General features: G+C 34.7%; 1 protein-coding gene across 1 annotated transcript in view; it reads right to left on the bottom strand.

The window, feature by feature from the left end:
- LOC110021553 (squamosa promoter-binding-like protein 1) overlaps positions 1 to 18,494 on the bottom strand; it is a 31,516-nt gene that overhangs the window by 3,890 nt on the left and 9,132 nt on the right. Inside the window, 9 exon segments of the mRNA XM_020720088.1 lie at positions 265 to 616; positions 618 to 814; positions 890 to 1,049; positions 1,387 to 1,528; positions 1,599 to 1,716; positions 2,041 to 2,148; positions 2,253 to 2,327; positions 10,061 to 10,728; positions 11,848 to 12,032. Of these exon segments, the coding sequence (XP_020575747.1) occupies positions 265 to 616; positions 618 to 814; positions 890 to 1,049; positions 1,387 to 1,528; positions 1,599 to 1,716; positions 2,041 to 2,148; positions 2,253 to 2,327; positions 10,061 to 10,728; positions 11,848 to 12,032 (2,005 nt within the window).

Consider the following 18,494-nt stretch of genomic DNA (forward strand, 5'->3'; position numbering starts at 1 on the left):
AAAAGTAAAATAGCGGCGGTATTTTTTATACAATATGAAAGATTTGGGTGGCATAAATGTAAAAAATCACAGTTTAAGTGTTAAATTTGTAAGAACATAAGAATTGGGTGGTGTGCGCGTAAATGCCCTTAACTTTTAGTTTTAAGTAGAATGAGACTAGATAATCGAATAGTTAAATAAAAAGAAAAACAAAGTAAAATTTAATCTCTATACCATAGTCAATCAAGTATAGTGAAACAAATGATGGGAAAATTATGAACATACCTGTCCTGGATCATCAGTCAATATATTCAGCATGCTCTCCGCAAAACTACTCGTTGCTGCAACATGAAGTGGAGTAATACCAGAGGTGCCACGCACATCTGGTCTAAATAAATTATTTAAGCCTCCATCTGAAATTTTATCTAGTTTGTATCCTAACAGGAGCTTGACTGTTAAGTTGGAATTCCTCTGTACAGCATAATGTAGTAGATATTCTGACATTAGAAGGTCAATAGGAGAACGCCCATATGTTTCTATGTTTCCCTCAAACAATATGTCCAGGAGCTTTTTTACAATAGCACACCAATCATGATCAATTGTGAATCTCAAAATCGGTCCAAAGCGCGAAAGAGAGAGTTTCTGAACAGCTATTCTCAAACTCTGAACTAGATCTTAACTGACTCCTACGGAGAAGCCAACCAATTTCATGTAAGAAATTCAAATTTTTCTCCGAAAGTTCTTCAGAAATCTCCAGCACTTGTATTTCAGCGCAAATGTCCTCTTCTGCTACTATGAAGGGAAAGAAACAAGGGCTAAGTACGTTATCTTCAATCTGAAAAATGATAAGAAATCGAAGTTATGATTTGCTAAGAAAAGAAGAAAACTTTAGTCGTTGTAATTGCATGATCTCAATGAATCCTCGGCCATTTGTGTCAGGAATGTGACAGGAGAAGCTGAGAGATTGGAGCTGTTCATTCCTGTTTCCACTGCTGCTGTAGTCAGAATATTGGATTGTGGGTTCATCTGTTTCTTTTATTAGATATTTCCCTTCAAATGAACATAGTAACCTGACATTGAAACAGAAAATAAGAAAGCTTTGAAGGTGGAAAAAAGAAGATCAAAGAGAAAAGTGTAAAAATAGTCCATTGATTCTTTGAAGGAGTGCTAATTTAATCGTCAGACTCTTTTAATATGGGTTGACATAGTCCCTAATGATAACTATGCTGCAAACATTAAAAAAAATATGGGAACAAATTTAGCACATTTATAAACTCTGGGATTAAAATGACTCGATGTAAATAGTCAGGGGACTGATTTGGGACTTTACTCGAAGATAAAACTAAAATTCGTTAGCCAACAAAGGTTTAATCTTGAAATCTTATAAATGAAAATGAGATTAGAAACCTTGTGGTCGATCGAACAAGATTGTAACCTTTCACTTTAAAGTTAACCTTTGAAGAAGGAGGAACAGCAATGGGTGTGACAGCAACAATCCTGTTACAATCAGATCTCTCCATGATCAAGGATTTGTTCAAAACAACCTGACCTGAAGTAGTTGCAAGAAAATTAGAACCATTTCAATTAATATGAGCTAACAGCATAGAAAATCAACGCACCATTGTAAATAAAGACAATGTGGTGTTGCACCCTCGCATAAATCCATCCTATTCTCCAAAAATCATCATTAGAGAGAAAGAGTAGCCTCTTCAAGCTAGAGCCAAGATCATGGCACAACTGCAAATAAGAAGATATTATAATCTGTAAGCAGCATGATCATAATGATAAACTATAGGGGCATTTAGATACATACCATCCAATACCTATGTATTTACATATCTAACACCTAAACTTTAATTTTCACATTTATACCACCCAAATTTTTCATATCACATCAAAAATACCATCATTTTAATTTTTAAAAAGTAAAATACACCTTTTAATGCATAGGTAAGGTGGCATGTATGTAAAAAATTGAAGTTTAGGTGTTAGATATGTAAATACATATGAAATGTGATGTAAATCTTCCTAAACTGTAATTATTCAATATAAACTGCACACCTCATCCCACATAGACACCTCAAGACAAAGGTAAACTGTAAGAACGATGCAACCAGGTCTGATATAGCTTTCCATGTCCGTAGGGCTATTAGACAACCAGTCAAAGATCTGCAATTCAAGCATAAGCGACCATTTGAACATTTGGGAAGCATCAATCATTTTATAACAGCCAATCTTATGAAAATAAGATACAGGTTCAACATTACAATTACCTGTGCCCGTAAAACAAGAGGAAAATCATTAGGCTCCTTCCCAAAAAGTTTGAATACTATTCTATCAGTACGACTCTGGAAAAGGAAAAGAAACAATTGATCAAGTAGTATATTTTGAGCAATACAGATTTTCTATAAAAGAAAACTTGTCCAACAAATAAAAAAACTTCCTGCTCAAACATCTACCAGTAGTTATGCCAAGCAGCTTGTAACAAAAATATTCCTAATCTAAAGCACTAAAGGAAGCAAACATTGGACAAACAAAAACTAAACATATAATTTTTGTAAAGAAAGATGCTTTTGGCATAGAGGGGAGAAAATAATCATAGAAAAAAATATTCATCAGCACGTGAGAATATTATCCTTAATAGTTTGCATTAGCTAAATTTATCCTTTTAAGAAACATCATCACAATGAGGATTTGGATATAATTCCAGCTTATTTTTCAATGGCTTCTAATCTCATAGACTTAGGAAGATGTCTATGGGTTATAAGTTGAATTTGAAAAAATAAAATTAATTAGATATGCACAATACTATTGAAACTTTGCTGCGAAATTTATATAAGCTGATGTGAAACAAAAACTTAAGATTAATATTTATTAATTATTCAGTGAATATAGAATAATAGTGTGCTCAATTTAATAATTTTAAATAAAATGACTGACGGATTCGGATATTATGCAACGTTCAAAAGTTACTAGAACTAAAGATTTTTTGTCTCTAGACTATTATGTTATAATTATATATTTCATTAAAGATTTTAGGCATAATATGATCAATTTAAGAATTGTTATTATTATATATTTTATTTCATTAAAGATTTTAGGCAACAAATTAAGGACAGATTAAGCTACAGTTTATCAAAAATAGTATACATGCGTACATACATACATACATATATGTTTCTTGTTAGAATTATATCACCTGTGATTAAAATATAGAAAGAAAACTAATAGCATTTTATTTTTGGCTGCAAACCCCTGCCGATAAAAAAAAATTAAACTAGTTAAATTAGATCTTATTTTAAATTTGTAGTTCATGAATACTCTTTCAATAATTAAAAAATCCCAAAGAAGATTTACAGATATAATACAATTCTCCATTTGATTTTGTAGATTATGAAACTAAACCCACATTAGATCATATTAATAAAAAAATTTAAGAGTTTAAAATGTTATAGAAGACACGATTTGTGTTTATTTTCTGCTATAATTGTAGCCTTTTGTTGCAAGATTTTTCATAGCTCGTGGTTTTCTTGTAATTATAAAAAAGGGTATCTGAAGTGTGTTAAGAAAATAATTCCTTTAATATTTCAATTTGAGTGTTTTCCTTTTTGCTTGAATACAAGTTGGATGTTATTCTTTCCAGCTTGGTAAGAAAGAAAGATAATCGAAGGTTAACTATATCACGGCTAATCCGTACAAAACTATCATCAAATTGATTGTCGGTATTTCCAATGCATATGCCACCATTAAGTACACGTGATTATACCATTGGGGTTTGCTAATGGATTTCCATCAGCCTTGCCAACGATATTTGTTGTGAGCATATCTATAAGAAATCAATTTATAGCAGGTATTTCTAATGTATTTTGATCGCAGGAATTCATTTCCATAGGGAATTGACCACGGTAAGTTTTATGGAAGAATTTGTCACTAAAGTTATTTTATGGTGAATTTACCCCTCAAAAATCATACATTTTCCTATGGTGTATTTCGTAAAAGTAGAACAAAAAAGATGATAGATCAAAATAATAAACTAACCTCACAAGAACATATCTTTAAGAACGTTAAATGCATTGAGCAATTACTACACTCAAATCAGTATCATGAAGTTTAAATTTTGAAGGGAAAAGAAGTAAAAGAAGCAATGCCAAAAACAACCCCTAGCAAAATTTTCTTGTTGGAAAATTGATGTTTGAACACACTAACATATCCATGACTTCGATTTCAGCTAAAAATACACCATCTTAAAAAAGTTTATTGCTGAAGGACTATTCTAGTAGCTAAATGATGCGAACATTGTCTTTTGCAGTTTTCCAAGCATTATGCCACATGTGATTATATAATATATCCAATTTCTATGTGCCATATCCGGTTTAAACAAGTGTGAATTCCTATTCTGAAGAATTACTTGCAATTTACTGTGACACTTGTTGCAAATCCACATGCAACAACATCGGTATTTTGTAGTTATTATTTGTGGGGCTTATTGGACCACTACTATAGCTTCATTTTGTTGCTTCTCCACTTTCAATGCGTCAGTGGCTTCCAACGAAATTTAAGGTTTTCAACATCTTTCTGTTACCTTCTCATCATTTTTTATTTTAATTTTTGGCTTACCCTCTTGTTTCAAGAAATCCTATAAGCCAAATGAAAATTTTATAAATAGATAGCACGGGCCATCAATAAATAGCAATTGATTCAATAAATTTTATTCAAATTTCATGCACATAATTATCTCCTTGAGCTGACAAGAGATTTGAATCTTATTTTTGTTAGTATTTTGTTAGAATTTTGATTTTATTTAAATTTAATACAACTGAGATTTCACTATGGTGAAAAAATAAAATCTCAATTGTGCATTGACTTTAAATGATTCAAATTTCCTGTTTATTCTTTTGGATTTACTTAATGAACGCATTATAATTTTGGCTATAATTCTCATATGCTATAATTTTCACCCAAATAAAGTAAGTTTTTTAAGTATTTAGTGATCTATCATATAAATTGACTTTTTTGTGTTATTAGAATTCACAGTGTCATCCTAGTTGCCTTAGGAACGCAAGCCCCTTGATTGTCCAATATCAAACTAGCATCATAACTCATGATTGCATATTATTTCAACAAAATATAAGAAGTGCAGAGTGATCAATAAAACAAATAAAAAATGACACAATTCAAACAGAATCAACTATGTTATGATTCTAAATGAAAACATCATAATTGTTGTCAGAATCAAAATTTCATTTATGCATTTAACGGAGAGTTTGGTATAGGAAGATTTTCAAAGTGTGTTGATATTTGAAAGATTTTTTAAATATTATCGCCTATTTGATTTCAAAAAATAAAATAAAATAAAATTATTGAAACAAGTATAGTAGTACATGCATTATTTTAGCCAAGTGTTGCAAGTAAAAGAAAATCAACATGGACCAAGATAAAAAATGAACTTAAGAGCAATATCTAAAATTTGGGGAATCAAGAGATCGAATAAATAATCAATTTAAAACTTATAAAAGATTAATTATATTATATTCCAATGCCATGAATATTTTACACATATTGTAGCTACACATACTTTCCTCTAGGTATTATCATTACTATTTTTTAATAAATGTCTTTAGAAAAATTTTAGCAATGAATTAAGCTACATTTACAAAAAAATTACAAGAGGCATTTTTTAGGATTTGTGAATATTATAGTATGTTACACGCATTCTATTAGAACAAAGCACGTAGGATTCATATTCCTAAACAAAAAATTAATACCATCTCCTTTAAAGGCTATTGCATGCAAACCAACACAAAAAACATGCATCGTTAAATATGATTTTATTGAATAGTATGAAATAATTTTGATGTATGCATACAACAACAACAAGCTTTTTCCCACTATGGGGTAGCTACATGAATCTTTTTTTTTCTTTTTTTTTCCATTGTCCTATTGAGTGTCATATTTCCATTTAATTCTAATAAATTAAGATGATTTTTATACAACATGCCCAGATATTTAAAGATAATACTGAAATTAAATCAAAACCTATATTAGATCGTATAGATGAACATAAAGCTATAGCAGAAAAAAAATTGAGTTGATAGCTGAAAATAAATTGAGTACAATATCATATTTGAATTTGAATTTCGATTAAATAAATTCATGAATAGGATACGATTTTAGACAAGAATTTTCACAAAAATTAGGTCAAACATATTTAATTTCACAAACACCAAATTAAAGCAATACAAAACGAATATATAAAGATAATCACATATAGTTCAAGAGATAAGCAGTCTCTCAAAATTCCTACAATTCGAGAGGTAGAAAATCTCTCCCAATCTCTAAATCTAAGACTCACAATAATAATCTCATACATAATCCTAACCCTAAATATATCTGCCCTTTTTATAATCATAAGAATAATAATAATAAATTACTAATTTTCCCTTATCAGTCATAACATTTCCCCTCTCAAAAGGACAATATCCTCAAGGTGAAAAAAATTGTTATTGGATCAAGTTATATGGCTCCCATGTGGCGTCATCATCTGACAATCCTCAATTTAAGCAAAAAATCGTAGTGACCCGCATAGTCTCAACATGTCGTTTTGTGCACATCCTTTAATTGCATCTAAATATAATGGTACCCTAACTTCAAGTCAATCCTAAAAAATACCATCTCCTTAAACAACTCATCTAAGAGCTTGTCGATCCCTGGAATCTCTGTCAACTTTATATCATGTGTCCCTTCCCTAATATCCAACTCGATCAAGAATCTCATCCATGCGTCCTGAATCACCCTCATCATAGTCTTCAATGTCACCAACGTCTTGCACAAATTGGGGTCACTTTGAAGCACAATCATCTTATATCCCTCACGAATACTCTATATATCTAAATCAGTCCCTTACAAACTCCCTCGCTCAACTCTATTTGTCTCTTTCTCATCATTACATTTGAATAGCCTTCCATCTGGAAGGCTGTCATAGCAAAAAACACGTCTGCAATTGGAGGCAGCCCTCCATTGGAATCCGACCCATTATGGTTCTTTATTTCATGTCAAAATTCTTCAAATTGATGTTCTCCAGCTCTGAATCGCACGTCGTCCCGTTTTGTCTGCTAACGCTCGTTACAAACTTCATGTTGTCGTGCAATTCCCTTCAGAGGCTACTAGTGGAATTTATTCTCGACTCCTTCATTCAATCTTGCTTGCTTTTGTTTGTTAGAACCATATGAATATTGTGTTATTTCTCCCAAGTGTTGTTGCTTGAGTCCACTTTTGATTACTTCGCTCAATACCGCAGCTCTAGGCTCACCTAAAGCAGCGACGATGCCCTGATGTTGTGTGAATCCTTTTGGCTGCTATTGCTCACATCGGTTCCTGAGCCGTCGTTCAATCCCTCGGAGGGCGGAAGTGGTTTTTTGTGAAACTCCATGATCATTTTCATAATTTATTCCGGAGCCTTGACTTTCCGCTTGAGTTGCCCCTCCATGAACGAGAAAAGCTTCTTCTCTATAAATGAGAAACACTCATTTATCTCAGATCTGATGTGACTCGGCTCTTTCTCTAATTTCTCTCAAGAACATCAACTTCCTTGGTTGTCACTATTCCAGGATGATTTTGATTACAAAAGTTGAAATAATGTAAGCTAAAATTTCGTCATGGGTTCCAAGGCCAGCTCGAATGATGTTGATTCGCAACTGCCGCAATATGCAGTCATGGAATCATGTGTCTCCAAAGTGATCTCGTCGGTGACTTCCTGGCTAGCCCTTACCGTGATAAAAAAAAGCATGCGAGGGAGAACCTGCATGTCGCAATCGATTAAAATACGTACACCTTGATCTTCCCGGCTATCTCAAGTCACGACTGTATCGTTAGACCATATTGTCGCTTCCCACGTAGCTCGATCACGTCTCATTGTCCTCTTCCCAGAGAGCTCTAATTGTGATTGTATCAAATGGCTCAGTCACGAAGGCAACGCACGATTGAGTCTATGTTGCATTCCCTTCATTTATCCTCCCAGATTGCTCGGATCACAACTGTTTCGCGAGGCTAGGTCACGAAAATATGCGGCTGCGATATTGTAGTTTATCTCCAAAAAACTAATCGTTCGGATACCATTTAATATGATTGATTTGTCACAAAAATTAGGGCAAACACATATTTTATTTCACAAACACCAAATCAAAACAATACAGCACGAATATATAAAAATAACACCTACAATTCGAGAGGTAGGCGCTCTCCCAATTGCTACAATTCGAGAGTTAGGAAAACTCTCCCAAACATAAACCTAAGACTCGCAACAATAACCTCAAACATAACCCTAACCCTAAACATATTAGCTCTATTTATACTAAGAACAACAATAATAACAGAAGACTAAATTGCTCTTAGGAAAATAAAAGATTAAAAAAAACTTCTCTTAGGCATCGTCATAGCAGAATACTAAATGAACCAATCAATTTGATAGTGCAATTCCTGATGGCGTATCAATGAAAATAATCCCCATATTAAATGTCAAACTAATCTTTAAATTCACAAAAAGAATGCTAATCGTGCCAATATTTCAAGAAATTTATTAAAAATGAATGTCATAAAAAAATTAAATTATAAAACACCATCCATAATGCTAATGGTGCATAATTCATCAAAACTCATTTAAGACATGGGAGTTCGTCTTTTTTAAATATATCAATATAAAAATATTAATATGGGATGAAATAATTTTAATAGAAGATTGTTTTAGCCTCAATTTAAAAAAATTGGGGACTAATTTGACATTTCTATAAACTCTGAGGCTAAAATGACCCCATATAAATAGTCAAGGAACTATTTTGGCCCTTTCCTCTTTTATAAAATCATACTTTTATTTGGTTTATCCAATGATCAAAGCAACATTGCAAGATATTAAACATTTACAAATATATGGTCAAAGATGTAACAAATAGCCTTAAATTCTACAAAACATTTGATTCCAATTTCAATATTGTGCAAATGTTGAATGTGTGATTCATTGAATCTTGTTCTAGTGTGATTACTTAATTTTAAGAAAGTTATCTCCTTGCACAGGTATGACACTTAAAAATCTCATCCACTATGGTGAATTATTACCTTTTTTTCATCAAAACTTGTGTAATTGTTTGCTAGAGTTCTTAATTTTGTTCAAATTTGATACAAGTATGATTAAAATTTTCAACTGCTCGCTAATTTTAAGGTGTATGGATTTTTCATTTAATCGTTACATTATCGTTTGGGTTCTAATTCTCATGTTTTTGGGTTTACATCTGAAGAAAGCAATTTTTTATTATTTAATGGTCTATGGACTGGATCCTAAATTCTTTTCAAGTTGCAAGAATCTTAGACCCACAATTATGTTGGTACCCGTGAATTGTATAAATGTTTTTACACTGTCAAAATTTTCATGCATGAATGATTCATAACATATCATGTGTCAAAAAAAGCTTTGGAGAGACATAAAAAGACGTATCTTCTCAGTGCATATAGTTGTACTCGATTGTCCATAAGAAACAGGATAAAATCACCTATGAAGTACTAACCATTCAAAAAGATTTGGGTGTTCGCGTCACACACAGCATACCTTTGATTTGTCTCAGCATGATTGGACCATGCATCAATATGAGTAGGATGTGCAAAAGTTGTTTGTTTGTAAATTATTTGTTTAGTTTGCATAATCAATAGGTTTCCTATTGCAAAGTCCATGGAGCCTAATTAGTAATAAATCTATGTGCTCACATTTTGAACAGCTATTTTGAAAATAATGTACACTCTTTTTTCTGAATTTTGGTATTTTATCTAGATAGTACGATGTTAAAATCATGTCCCTTGAAACTAAAAAATGATAGCACAAATTTAATTCTAATAAGCCTGCTAAATAGCAGATTATAGCCTCATCATGAAAAAGGATCCAAACTTCCCAGATTATACAAAATTTGTGTACAACCTTCTGATGATGATACCAGATGCCAAGTGATACATTCATGTATGAACAAGCACTTAATATTGCGCAACTAAAGGAAACTTAAATAAACATGCAAGTACTTCGAAAAAAAAAATAAAAGTTCACCTGAGCTTCTCCATTAGAGCTTGAAGGTGATCGGTTAGACGTCGAATCTGTATTACCACTTGCCTGAGGTGGACTTGACTGGTGAGAATCTTGTAGCATCCATGGACAATTAGCATAACCACTATCCAGTGTTGCTTGCTTTGCTGATTGTCCACATCCTAATGCACCGTCTTCTTCTTCATAATACACATTATTCAAGTCAAATGCCTTTTCCCTCCCACTGGCTACCGTACAAGCAGTAGGTAGCATGTGCTGCAATGAGTCTACAGTGGGTGATTTATCAGGCGAGCAATTTTTTTCAGGCACTAATCTTTTAGAACATGTTGCTTGCCGAGTCTCGTCAAAACAGGCTAAGCTATGGTTTTGATGACCGTGTATCTCTCTTGGAGCAACCACAGCCGCAGGAGACACGCGGTGATTAGTAGAAGCAGGAGGATCACAAACTGTTTTGGCAGGTGAACATAATTCTTTTGTACGAAAAGCACCGGAAATTAGAGCATTTGCAGCTTCTCCTGATGTCCCAGCAGATGTCCCAATTTTCTGAAGATCTGAAGATGCTTGGAGGAGACCAGAACTGTTTTTACCATCAGATGAACCAGCTAGAGAGACAATATTCCTCAAAAAGTTCGACAAAAGCTCCTGATCGTTTGACTGTTCAGATCTATCAGCTGCAATTAGATTAACCATTAGCAAGTTAATCTCGCAGCTTTTTCTTGCTCATGAAGATAACCAATCATATCATCAAAAACATAACAAATAAATGCAAATGATAACACACACAAGGCAGCCAACTATGGTCTAAACAGGACTTGCATAATCTAGACCTAATTTATCAATCAATTACAAACACCTAACATATCCTTGTCAGTCCCCATGGGAGATGAAAGGAGAATGATAGGGCTAATTCTTCATTAGAAATAAAAATAACACCAACAATAATATGAAGCCAACAAAATTTATACCGCATGAAAGAAGACCGTGCATGGACTACTATTTTTGAAGTTCTAAAGGAAAGATAAGAGTTCGGTAACTAATCATGTTCAAGTTGTACATTGTGTTCCACCATATCCATGTCGCAAAAAAGCCCAAACCATGACTAAAAATCATGTGAAATACCGCAAGGGTGAGGCAAGATTCTTGATATTTCTAGATGAGGCGTCAATGTTTCTCTCCTTTCCATGCCACTTCCGTCATTTTTTGCATTCATTTCGCTAAACATATTTTACCATTATTACTCGCCTAGAACAAAGTAGCTTACAGCCAAAAAGAATAAAAAGTGCAGAAGGTGTAAGAAAAATAAATGTGGGACAAAATAAAGAATAAACACACAATCTTTTAAAAGAAGGTAGATATAGCAACATAATTAAAAAGGTGAACAGTCAAAATGATGCAGCCTAGAAAAGAAGAAAATTAAACTACTTCATCCATGACAACAGAGTTTGTTCATCTTAATTGTCAGATTCCTGCATATAAACCTAGTTTTATAAAACAGCTACAGGTACATATTTCTCCCTTAATTCTATTTTCCTTTATCAATCAGCTTCCATCAAAAGTTTTCTTCAGATTTATGGATGCAAACCATTACAAAACTTGTCACTGTTACTAGTAATAATAAAACATCACACGTGCCTATATACTTGCAATGTTGTCTGAACACTGCATTTAGTCAAGTTATAACAGCTTTTATAATGTAGTTCAAGAAGTTCGAGTTCGAAAGTTTCAGATCGTAGAATCTAATGACCAAGAAAAGTAACAGATATCACATAGAGTCAATGAAAGGAAATTACAGTTCAAATTGGCAAGAATTCTCAATAAGCTTATCAAAAGATAGCCCGCTGACTGATCACCAGCTGCAGAACTCTCACTAGGGGTAGCAGCACCAGAAAGTGTTTTCCTTCTCCTTCTATTATGTCCGGCCAAACGGCGACGACAACTTCTCTTACCCTCATCAAACTCTTGAAGGAGGTGAAATCTATAAATACCAAAAGGAAGAATCAAGACAAAATCAACTTGTGAAATTTTTGCAGAGATAAACTTCTTACAAGCAGCATAAATGAGGATCGTTCTTATATTTATATCTATTGCGTGTGTATGCCCAACTGGCGCACGCATCTAAGCATACAAAGACTTGGAGGCTACCTATTCAAAAATTCAACACATTTGTCAACCTGCAGATATGATTTCAATAAAGCCAAATGAAAAATAAGAGATCTTCAGCGGGGTCTGCAGAAGTTTCACAAATTATTATAGCCTAAATGTTTCTAAACAAATAGTGATCTCTGTACTTAAGTTTAAACTTCATTGAATAGCATAAATTTTCCCAGTTCCTCTGAATCAAAAACTTTTTGAGTGCTGTATGGAAGAAAAAAATAAAGTATAAGCTTGAAGGTTTACAAGCTCCCTTTCTGCACAGCCATAATAAAACCCATACTGACAGCTAACGCAGGAAATCCTCCGATCTAAAGTTGAATAATGTAAATTTGCGACATAATGCATAATAAGTACACAACAAAAAAGTAAAATTCGCATTTCTTGAGGCACCAACTCGTAATTCATGCAAAATTTAGTCTCTTTTGATGCAAATAAGATAACACATAAAACTAACTAAAAATAATAATTTATAGATCACCTAAAATCTAAAAATTGTGCAAAAAAAAAACTGAGAATAACATAAAACCATGCAACTATTAGGATTCACAGTAAAAAAAAGACAAACAAATTGTATCAAGTTAGATCAAAAGTCAATCACACAAAAAAAATACCAATTAATAAAAATGTAGATGAAAAAACAGTAAGAATAGACGTGACCAAAAAACATCCAGGCCTCAAACCAGTACAAGGAGAAAACTCGGCTGAAAGTTGTCATCAAGTTTACACTGTACATGAAAAATTGACATCCAACAATTACCCAAGTTTTGAAAGTAAATCTGGAATTAAACAGAGCCAAGTCTAAACTTTGCACGCCTAGAGACATGTAATATCAAAATCAGGCCCATAATTGATAACTTCTCATAATTCCAAAATCTAATTACATACAACAAAAAATAATTTCCCCGTTCAGCAACACTGCAAAAAAAGCAACCTTTGAACCTTGTTACAATATATGATCAAGAAGCAATAACCAAATAAAAGCAGGTCTGATAATTGATACATGGATAGGATTCATGTGACAGATAAGAACAGTAGTGATTACCGGAGTTAACCAAAAAATAAAGAGAAATATAAACTTTATTACTGAAATCAAAGTAGTACAACCACACAGATCGAAATAAAAATAACAATAAACACGACACACAAACTGAAACTAGGGTTAGGTCCAAGGGTGGTGGTGATCAGCTACAAAGGTGGCAAGAAATGGAGAGTGCTGGAATGAGGATATGGGGTGCTGGTGTGATGCAGCAGCACAACTAAGAGGGCGTTGGGTTTTGGTTTAGGAGAAGGTAGCAGTATGGAGGGGCTGGACTGCATAAAGGCAGCGAGCGGTCTGTCCTCATGATGACGGCAGTGACAGGGCAGTGACAGGGTTGCAGCAAGGGGCAGCATATTGGGAAGGGTGGGGAAGTGGTAGACGACTGCAGGAAAATATTGAAGTGGTTGTTTTCATGTGGCTATAGCAAAAATGTGACGGAGGCAATGGAGGGAAGCTAGTTAAGTGAGAAGGTCGAGGATAATCACCACCCGGACAAGATACAACCAGAGCATCATTCATCGTCAAATAAAACCTTAGAAGGGCTAAACCTGGATGCAGATGGTTGTCCTGGCAGAAAAAAAAAAGAGGGGAAAGTTGACCTAAAACACGAAATTGTAGCCATAGAGTAAAGATGAGTGAACCCCGCTCCAAATAGGAGGGAAGCACATGTTTGGAAGGATACTTCAATCCATTCCATGCTTGGATCAAACCGGTCCTAGCGCAAAAATGAGTGACAATTGCCGCATAGGCATTAGATGCCAGTGTCAATCTCCTGGGGTTATGGGAACTTCGACCTCATCGATCGAAGCTTTTGTTTCCTCGAGGTATAGCCGCAAGTTTTGCTACATTAAAGGTGGCCAAGATGTTGTAATCTCCTGGAGTAAGTCAATTATGTAGGTGTTTTCATTCCAAAGCACATTCTGATAGTATAAATATTCGCTCTCTGTTGGCACAATCAGAACTTAAATTGCACATGGATGAGTATACTCACGAACCAAACTTCGAGCCATCAAATATGTAATTGATTTCTTCCACTCCTCGTACTCGTCCGAGTGTATCTGGTAAACAGGCATGTAAGAAGGAATCAACATTGGGACCAAATCTATGGTGGATTGGGCAACTCTCAATAGCAACCACTCTGTAGAGGCTTCTTTCTCTGTGGTAGTATCTGAATTCCATTATAGGATGTTCTTTCCCCAAAAGATTCCATGGCAATTTTCAACGCTGTTGTTCATCCATCATGTCTGATCAACTGTTGGTGGGCACAGTTGAATTGACTTTACTGTCGAAATGACTCCAAATAGTCTTACAGAAGTGGCACAAAAGAGTCTCGTCTCTAATATGCCAGACTTCCCTCAATAGGGGGCAACTTGAGAGATGGGCTCTATATCTGAAATTTTTGAAATACTCTTAGTGAGGTTGCCTTGTATCTGGCATCAACTCCTCAAACTCATGGCCCTTTAGAACATCCAAAGTCAGTCATGGCGACATTTTTCTCAATGCTTGCAAAAAGATAGTTTGAGGCACTACAACCACATACTCTGCATGAATTTCATTACCTCATACTTACTACCTTCTAGCAAAACCAAGGTAAATTCAATCGGAGTCTCTCTACTAGGTTCAATTGACATTGCTGACGTCTTTTTCTCATCCACTGGAAGTTGAGAATCTGTTATGAGATTTTCATCTTATCTTGGATTATTGCTTATTACTTTAACTACTCACAGATTAGTGAAAGAGAACAATTCTCGTGTTTGGGCAATCTAATTCAATATGCTCAAAATTGTGGCACTTGAAACTCTTCCTAATAGGAAGAAATTTGAAAATGCAGATTAATTTTGTCTGTTCTCCACTCAGAACTAGAGTTAACCAAACAACAACGATAAATGCAAATTTTATTACTGAAATCAAATAAGGAGTACAACCAAACACACGGAAATTGGAAATAACAACAAACACGACACATAAACTAAAACTAAGGCTAGGTCTGGGAGCAGTGGTGATCAACTACGGAGGTGGGAAGGGGTGGAGAGTGTTGTAATGAAGATATGGGGCCAATGTGAGGCAACATCTCTACTAAGAAGGTGTTGGTTGCGGTTTAGGAAAAGACAACAAGTATGGAGGGGCTGAACTGCAGAAAGGCGGCAAGCGGCCTATCTTGGGGACAATGACAGCAAAAAGGGTTGACAATAAGGGGCGCTAGATTGTGAAGGGTGAAGACTCAGTAGATAGTTGCAGAAAAAAAGTCACAGTAGAGTGACTGTTTTCTAGTAGCTACAACAAATACCGTGACGACGACAAAGAAGAGAAAGTTGTGAAAGAATGGGAAGGTCGAGAATTTACCACCTCGGACGAGATACAGTCGGAGCACCACCCGTCATAGAATACAACCTTAGATACAAGTAAAAACTGACCGAAAACACAAAAACAACATACTTATAGTTCTAAAATAAAAAGGAGTGGACCTTGCTCCAAACAAGAGGGAAGATCATGCTTGGAAAGACCAATCGATCCCTCCCTTGACTAGACTAAGTCGGTACAGGCAAAGAAATATGTGGCAATTGTCGCATGGGCGTTGGACACCTGCGCCAAGTAGTGCAATAACCTACTCGAAAATCATATAGGTTGACTTCATGCTACAATGCCAAACTCACAAGTAAGCAGGGTAACATAATCGACATAAAATAGTATAACAAGGAGTCAACAATTGGAGACTCAAACCAGCATGGGAATCACACTATAAATTTTAGAGACACCGCCCATTCTCAATAAAATCTTCGTCATAGGCATACGTCATCAAAATAAAATAGAAAAACATAACTTACAGAATTGAATGAACGAAATCAATATCAAAACACATGATTTGCACATCAAATTAGCATAAACTTCAAAATTTGCTTCATAAGCTAATGTAAGATTATTTTTTAAAAGAAGATTAAATAAATTCAGCGACGTGAATTACTTATTTGATGTGAGATCAAAGCACAAACAAACATTATTTGAATTATTTGGTGTTAACTAGAATCAATTAGGATGGAAAATATGCAATACATAAATAAGTTTACTAAAATAATGAGGAGCATGCAACTTATATCATGGTTACAGTTTTTGCAATATGCCATATGTATTATATTTAATTTTGTCATATTTTGTGTTATGTATCAGAGTGATGTTATGTCTTTTTAGTCTTTCACTATAACCAATGTTCAATTATTAAGTGTTGTTGTTGAGAAGTGAATATTCAAGCAAATGAGCAGCTTTATACTTAGAGACAAAATGTGAAACAAATATATCCGTGAAAAGGTTGGAGTAGTTCCAGTGACAGACAAGATTAAAGAGAATCACCATAGATGGTTTGGTCACATTAAACATCAACAACCTGATGATGACGTAGTTAGAAGAGTAGATATTTTAAATTTGACTTAAGAAAAGTTGAAGTAGTCCTAAGAAAAATTAAGCATTTGGTATAAAAAACGGTGGTCTTAAATTATTAGAATCAAATGAAAATATGACAACATAACACAATGGAGAAAAAGGATTAAAGTAATTGACCCTACTTAGTGGGATAAAAACTTCTTGTAACGTTGTTGTAAGGACAAAGATATCGTTTTGAATTTCAATAAAGCCTTAGGCTTCATTTAATTGCAATATGTCCTTGTTATTTAAAACAATGTTATTATTTATATGGGAAATAAGTTAAAAAACCTGAACATGATGCACAATTCTTTACATAATGAGTAATGGAACAACTCAATTTTTATGTGAAAATATGATGATTTTAAATTATTCAGTACAACTAATCATATCATCAGTGAAATTGCATCAAACAATGTAGGGACATCAAGCAATTATTGAAATAATTGCATTAAACAATGTCTTACCAAATTGCATCAAACAATAATTGCTTCATGGGACATCAATAGCTGCATCAGTGAAATTATTGATGTGGGAGCAATTTCATCAGTGAAATTGCATCAAACAATTTCACCTAAAATTATTGATGTGGGAGCAATTTCAATAATTGCATCAAACAATGTCTTATGAAATTGCATCAAACAATGTCCCATGAACCCATGAGAAGGTTGTAATCATTGCTACATTTCTACAGTACTGCTCGCCTGGACCGAACTAGTCAAGTTCATTCTCTGTTTTGCGAGTGTTGTACGATTCTTGGGCCCACTTTTAGTTATCCTATTATTATAAATCTACTTTCATGGGAGTTTAGGGTTATTTTTTTGTGTGTTTTGTATCAAGACAGTCATCGACATTTCTTCTTGAGGGTTGTATCCTAGGATTCCAAGTGAAGCCTCGATTGTGTCCTTGTTTCTAAGTAGTGATTATCTTTCATACCCCTTCGACCTTCCTCTCATTTCGCTACCACGCCTTTCTCCTCGCTGCAGCCATCCTGACAGTAGCTCGTTGTTGTCATCCTGCCTTTCCTCGCCGTCCAGCCATACTTATCATTGTCGTAGTCCCTAGACAATCCTCCTTTGGCTGTCCCGCAGTCCCACGCCTTCAATGCCGCTGCCAATGTCATTCCTACTCGCTGTCACTACCCAGAAACCGCAGTTTGGGCTATTTTTTGCTTTTTCAACCACCCAGTCAGATGTTTCCCTCATTCCAGCTTGCAATGATTGTAGCAATGCCTCCCCTTATTATTTTTATGTGGTTCATCCGCCCCAAACAACCAACTGTTGTTGTTTGGGTTGTCACCCCATGCTGCCCTGCAGTTCCAATCACCCATAATCGTCGGCGCTCATCATCTACAACCCAAAAACCCCTTCCCTACCTTGTCGCTACTTTGTCAGGCCCTCAAACCGTCACCACCATCACCCGGAATCCACCTAGACGTGAGGTTGCAAGACATGTGTTGTATTTTTCCTTTCAAATTGTATTTGTTTGTAATCGTTTATTTGCTTTCACTAATAATATTTGTTTTTATCATTGTGACTTGGCTTAAACCCAGTAATATTTGGTATCAAATCTGGCATAACCCTAATCCTATCCTAGTATTTTTAGCACCTGACATACCCAAATCTATCTCCACCAAAATTTTTTTTTCTCACCCTACATCACCTTACAAACCTTCCACTTATCTACACCCAAAACCTAGTCATGACGCCGAGGAGATAATTGTCGGAAGCCTGATCGAAGAGAAAGGACGCGATGATTTTTATGAGATATTCACAAAAAAGTGCCTTGAGGGATTTCGCGGGGTGGGGGGCGGGGGAGGCATACGTCATC

Source organism: Phalaenopsis equestris, unplaced genomic scaffold, assembly GCF_001263595.1.
Source record: "Phalaenopsis equestris unplaced genomic scaffold, ASM126359v1 Scaffold000135, whole genome shotgun sequence".
In the NCBI taxonomy this organism is placed as follows: domain Eukaryota; kingdom Viridiplantae; phylum Streptophyta; class Magnoliopsida; order Asparagales; family Orchidaceae; genus Phalaenopsis; species Phalaenopsis equestris.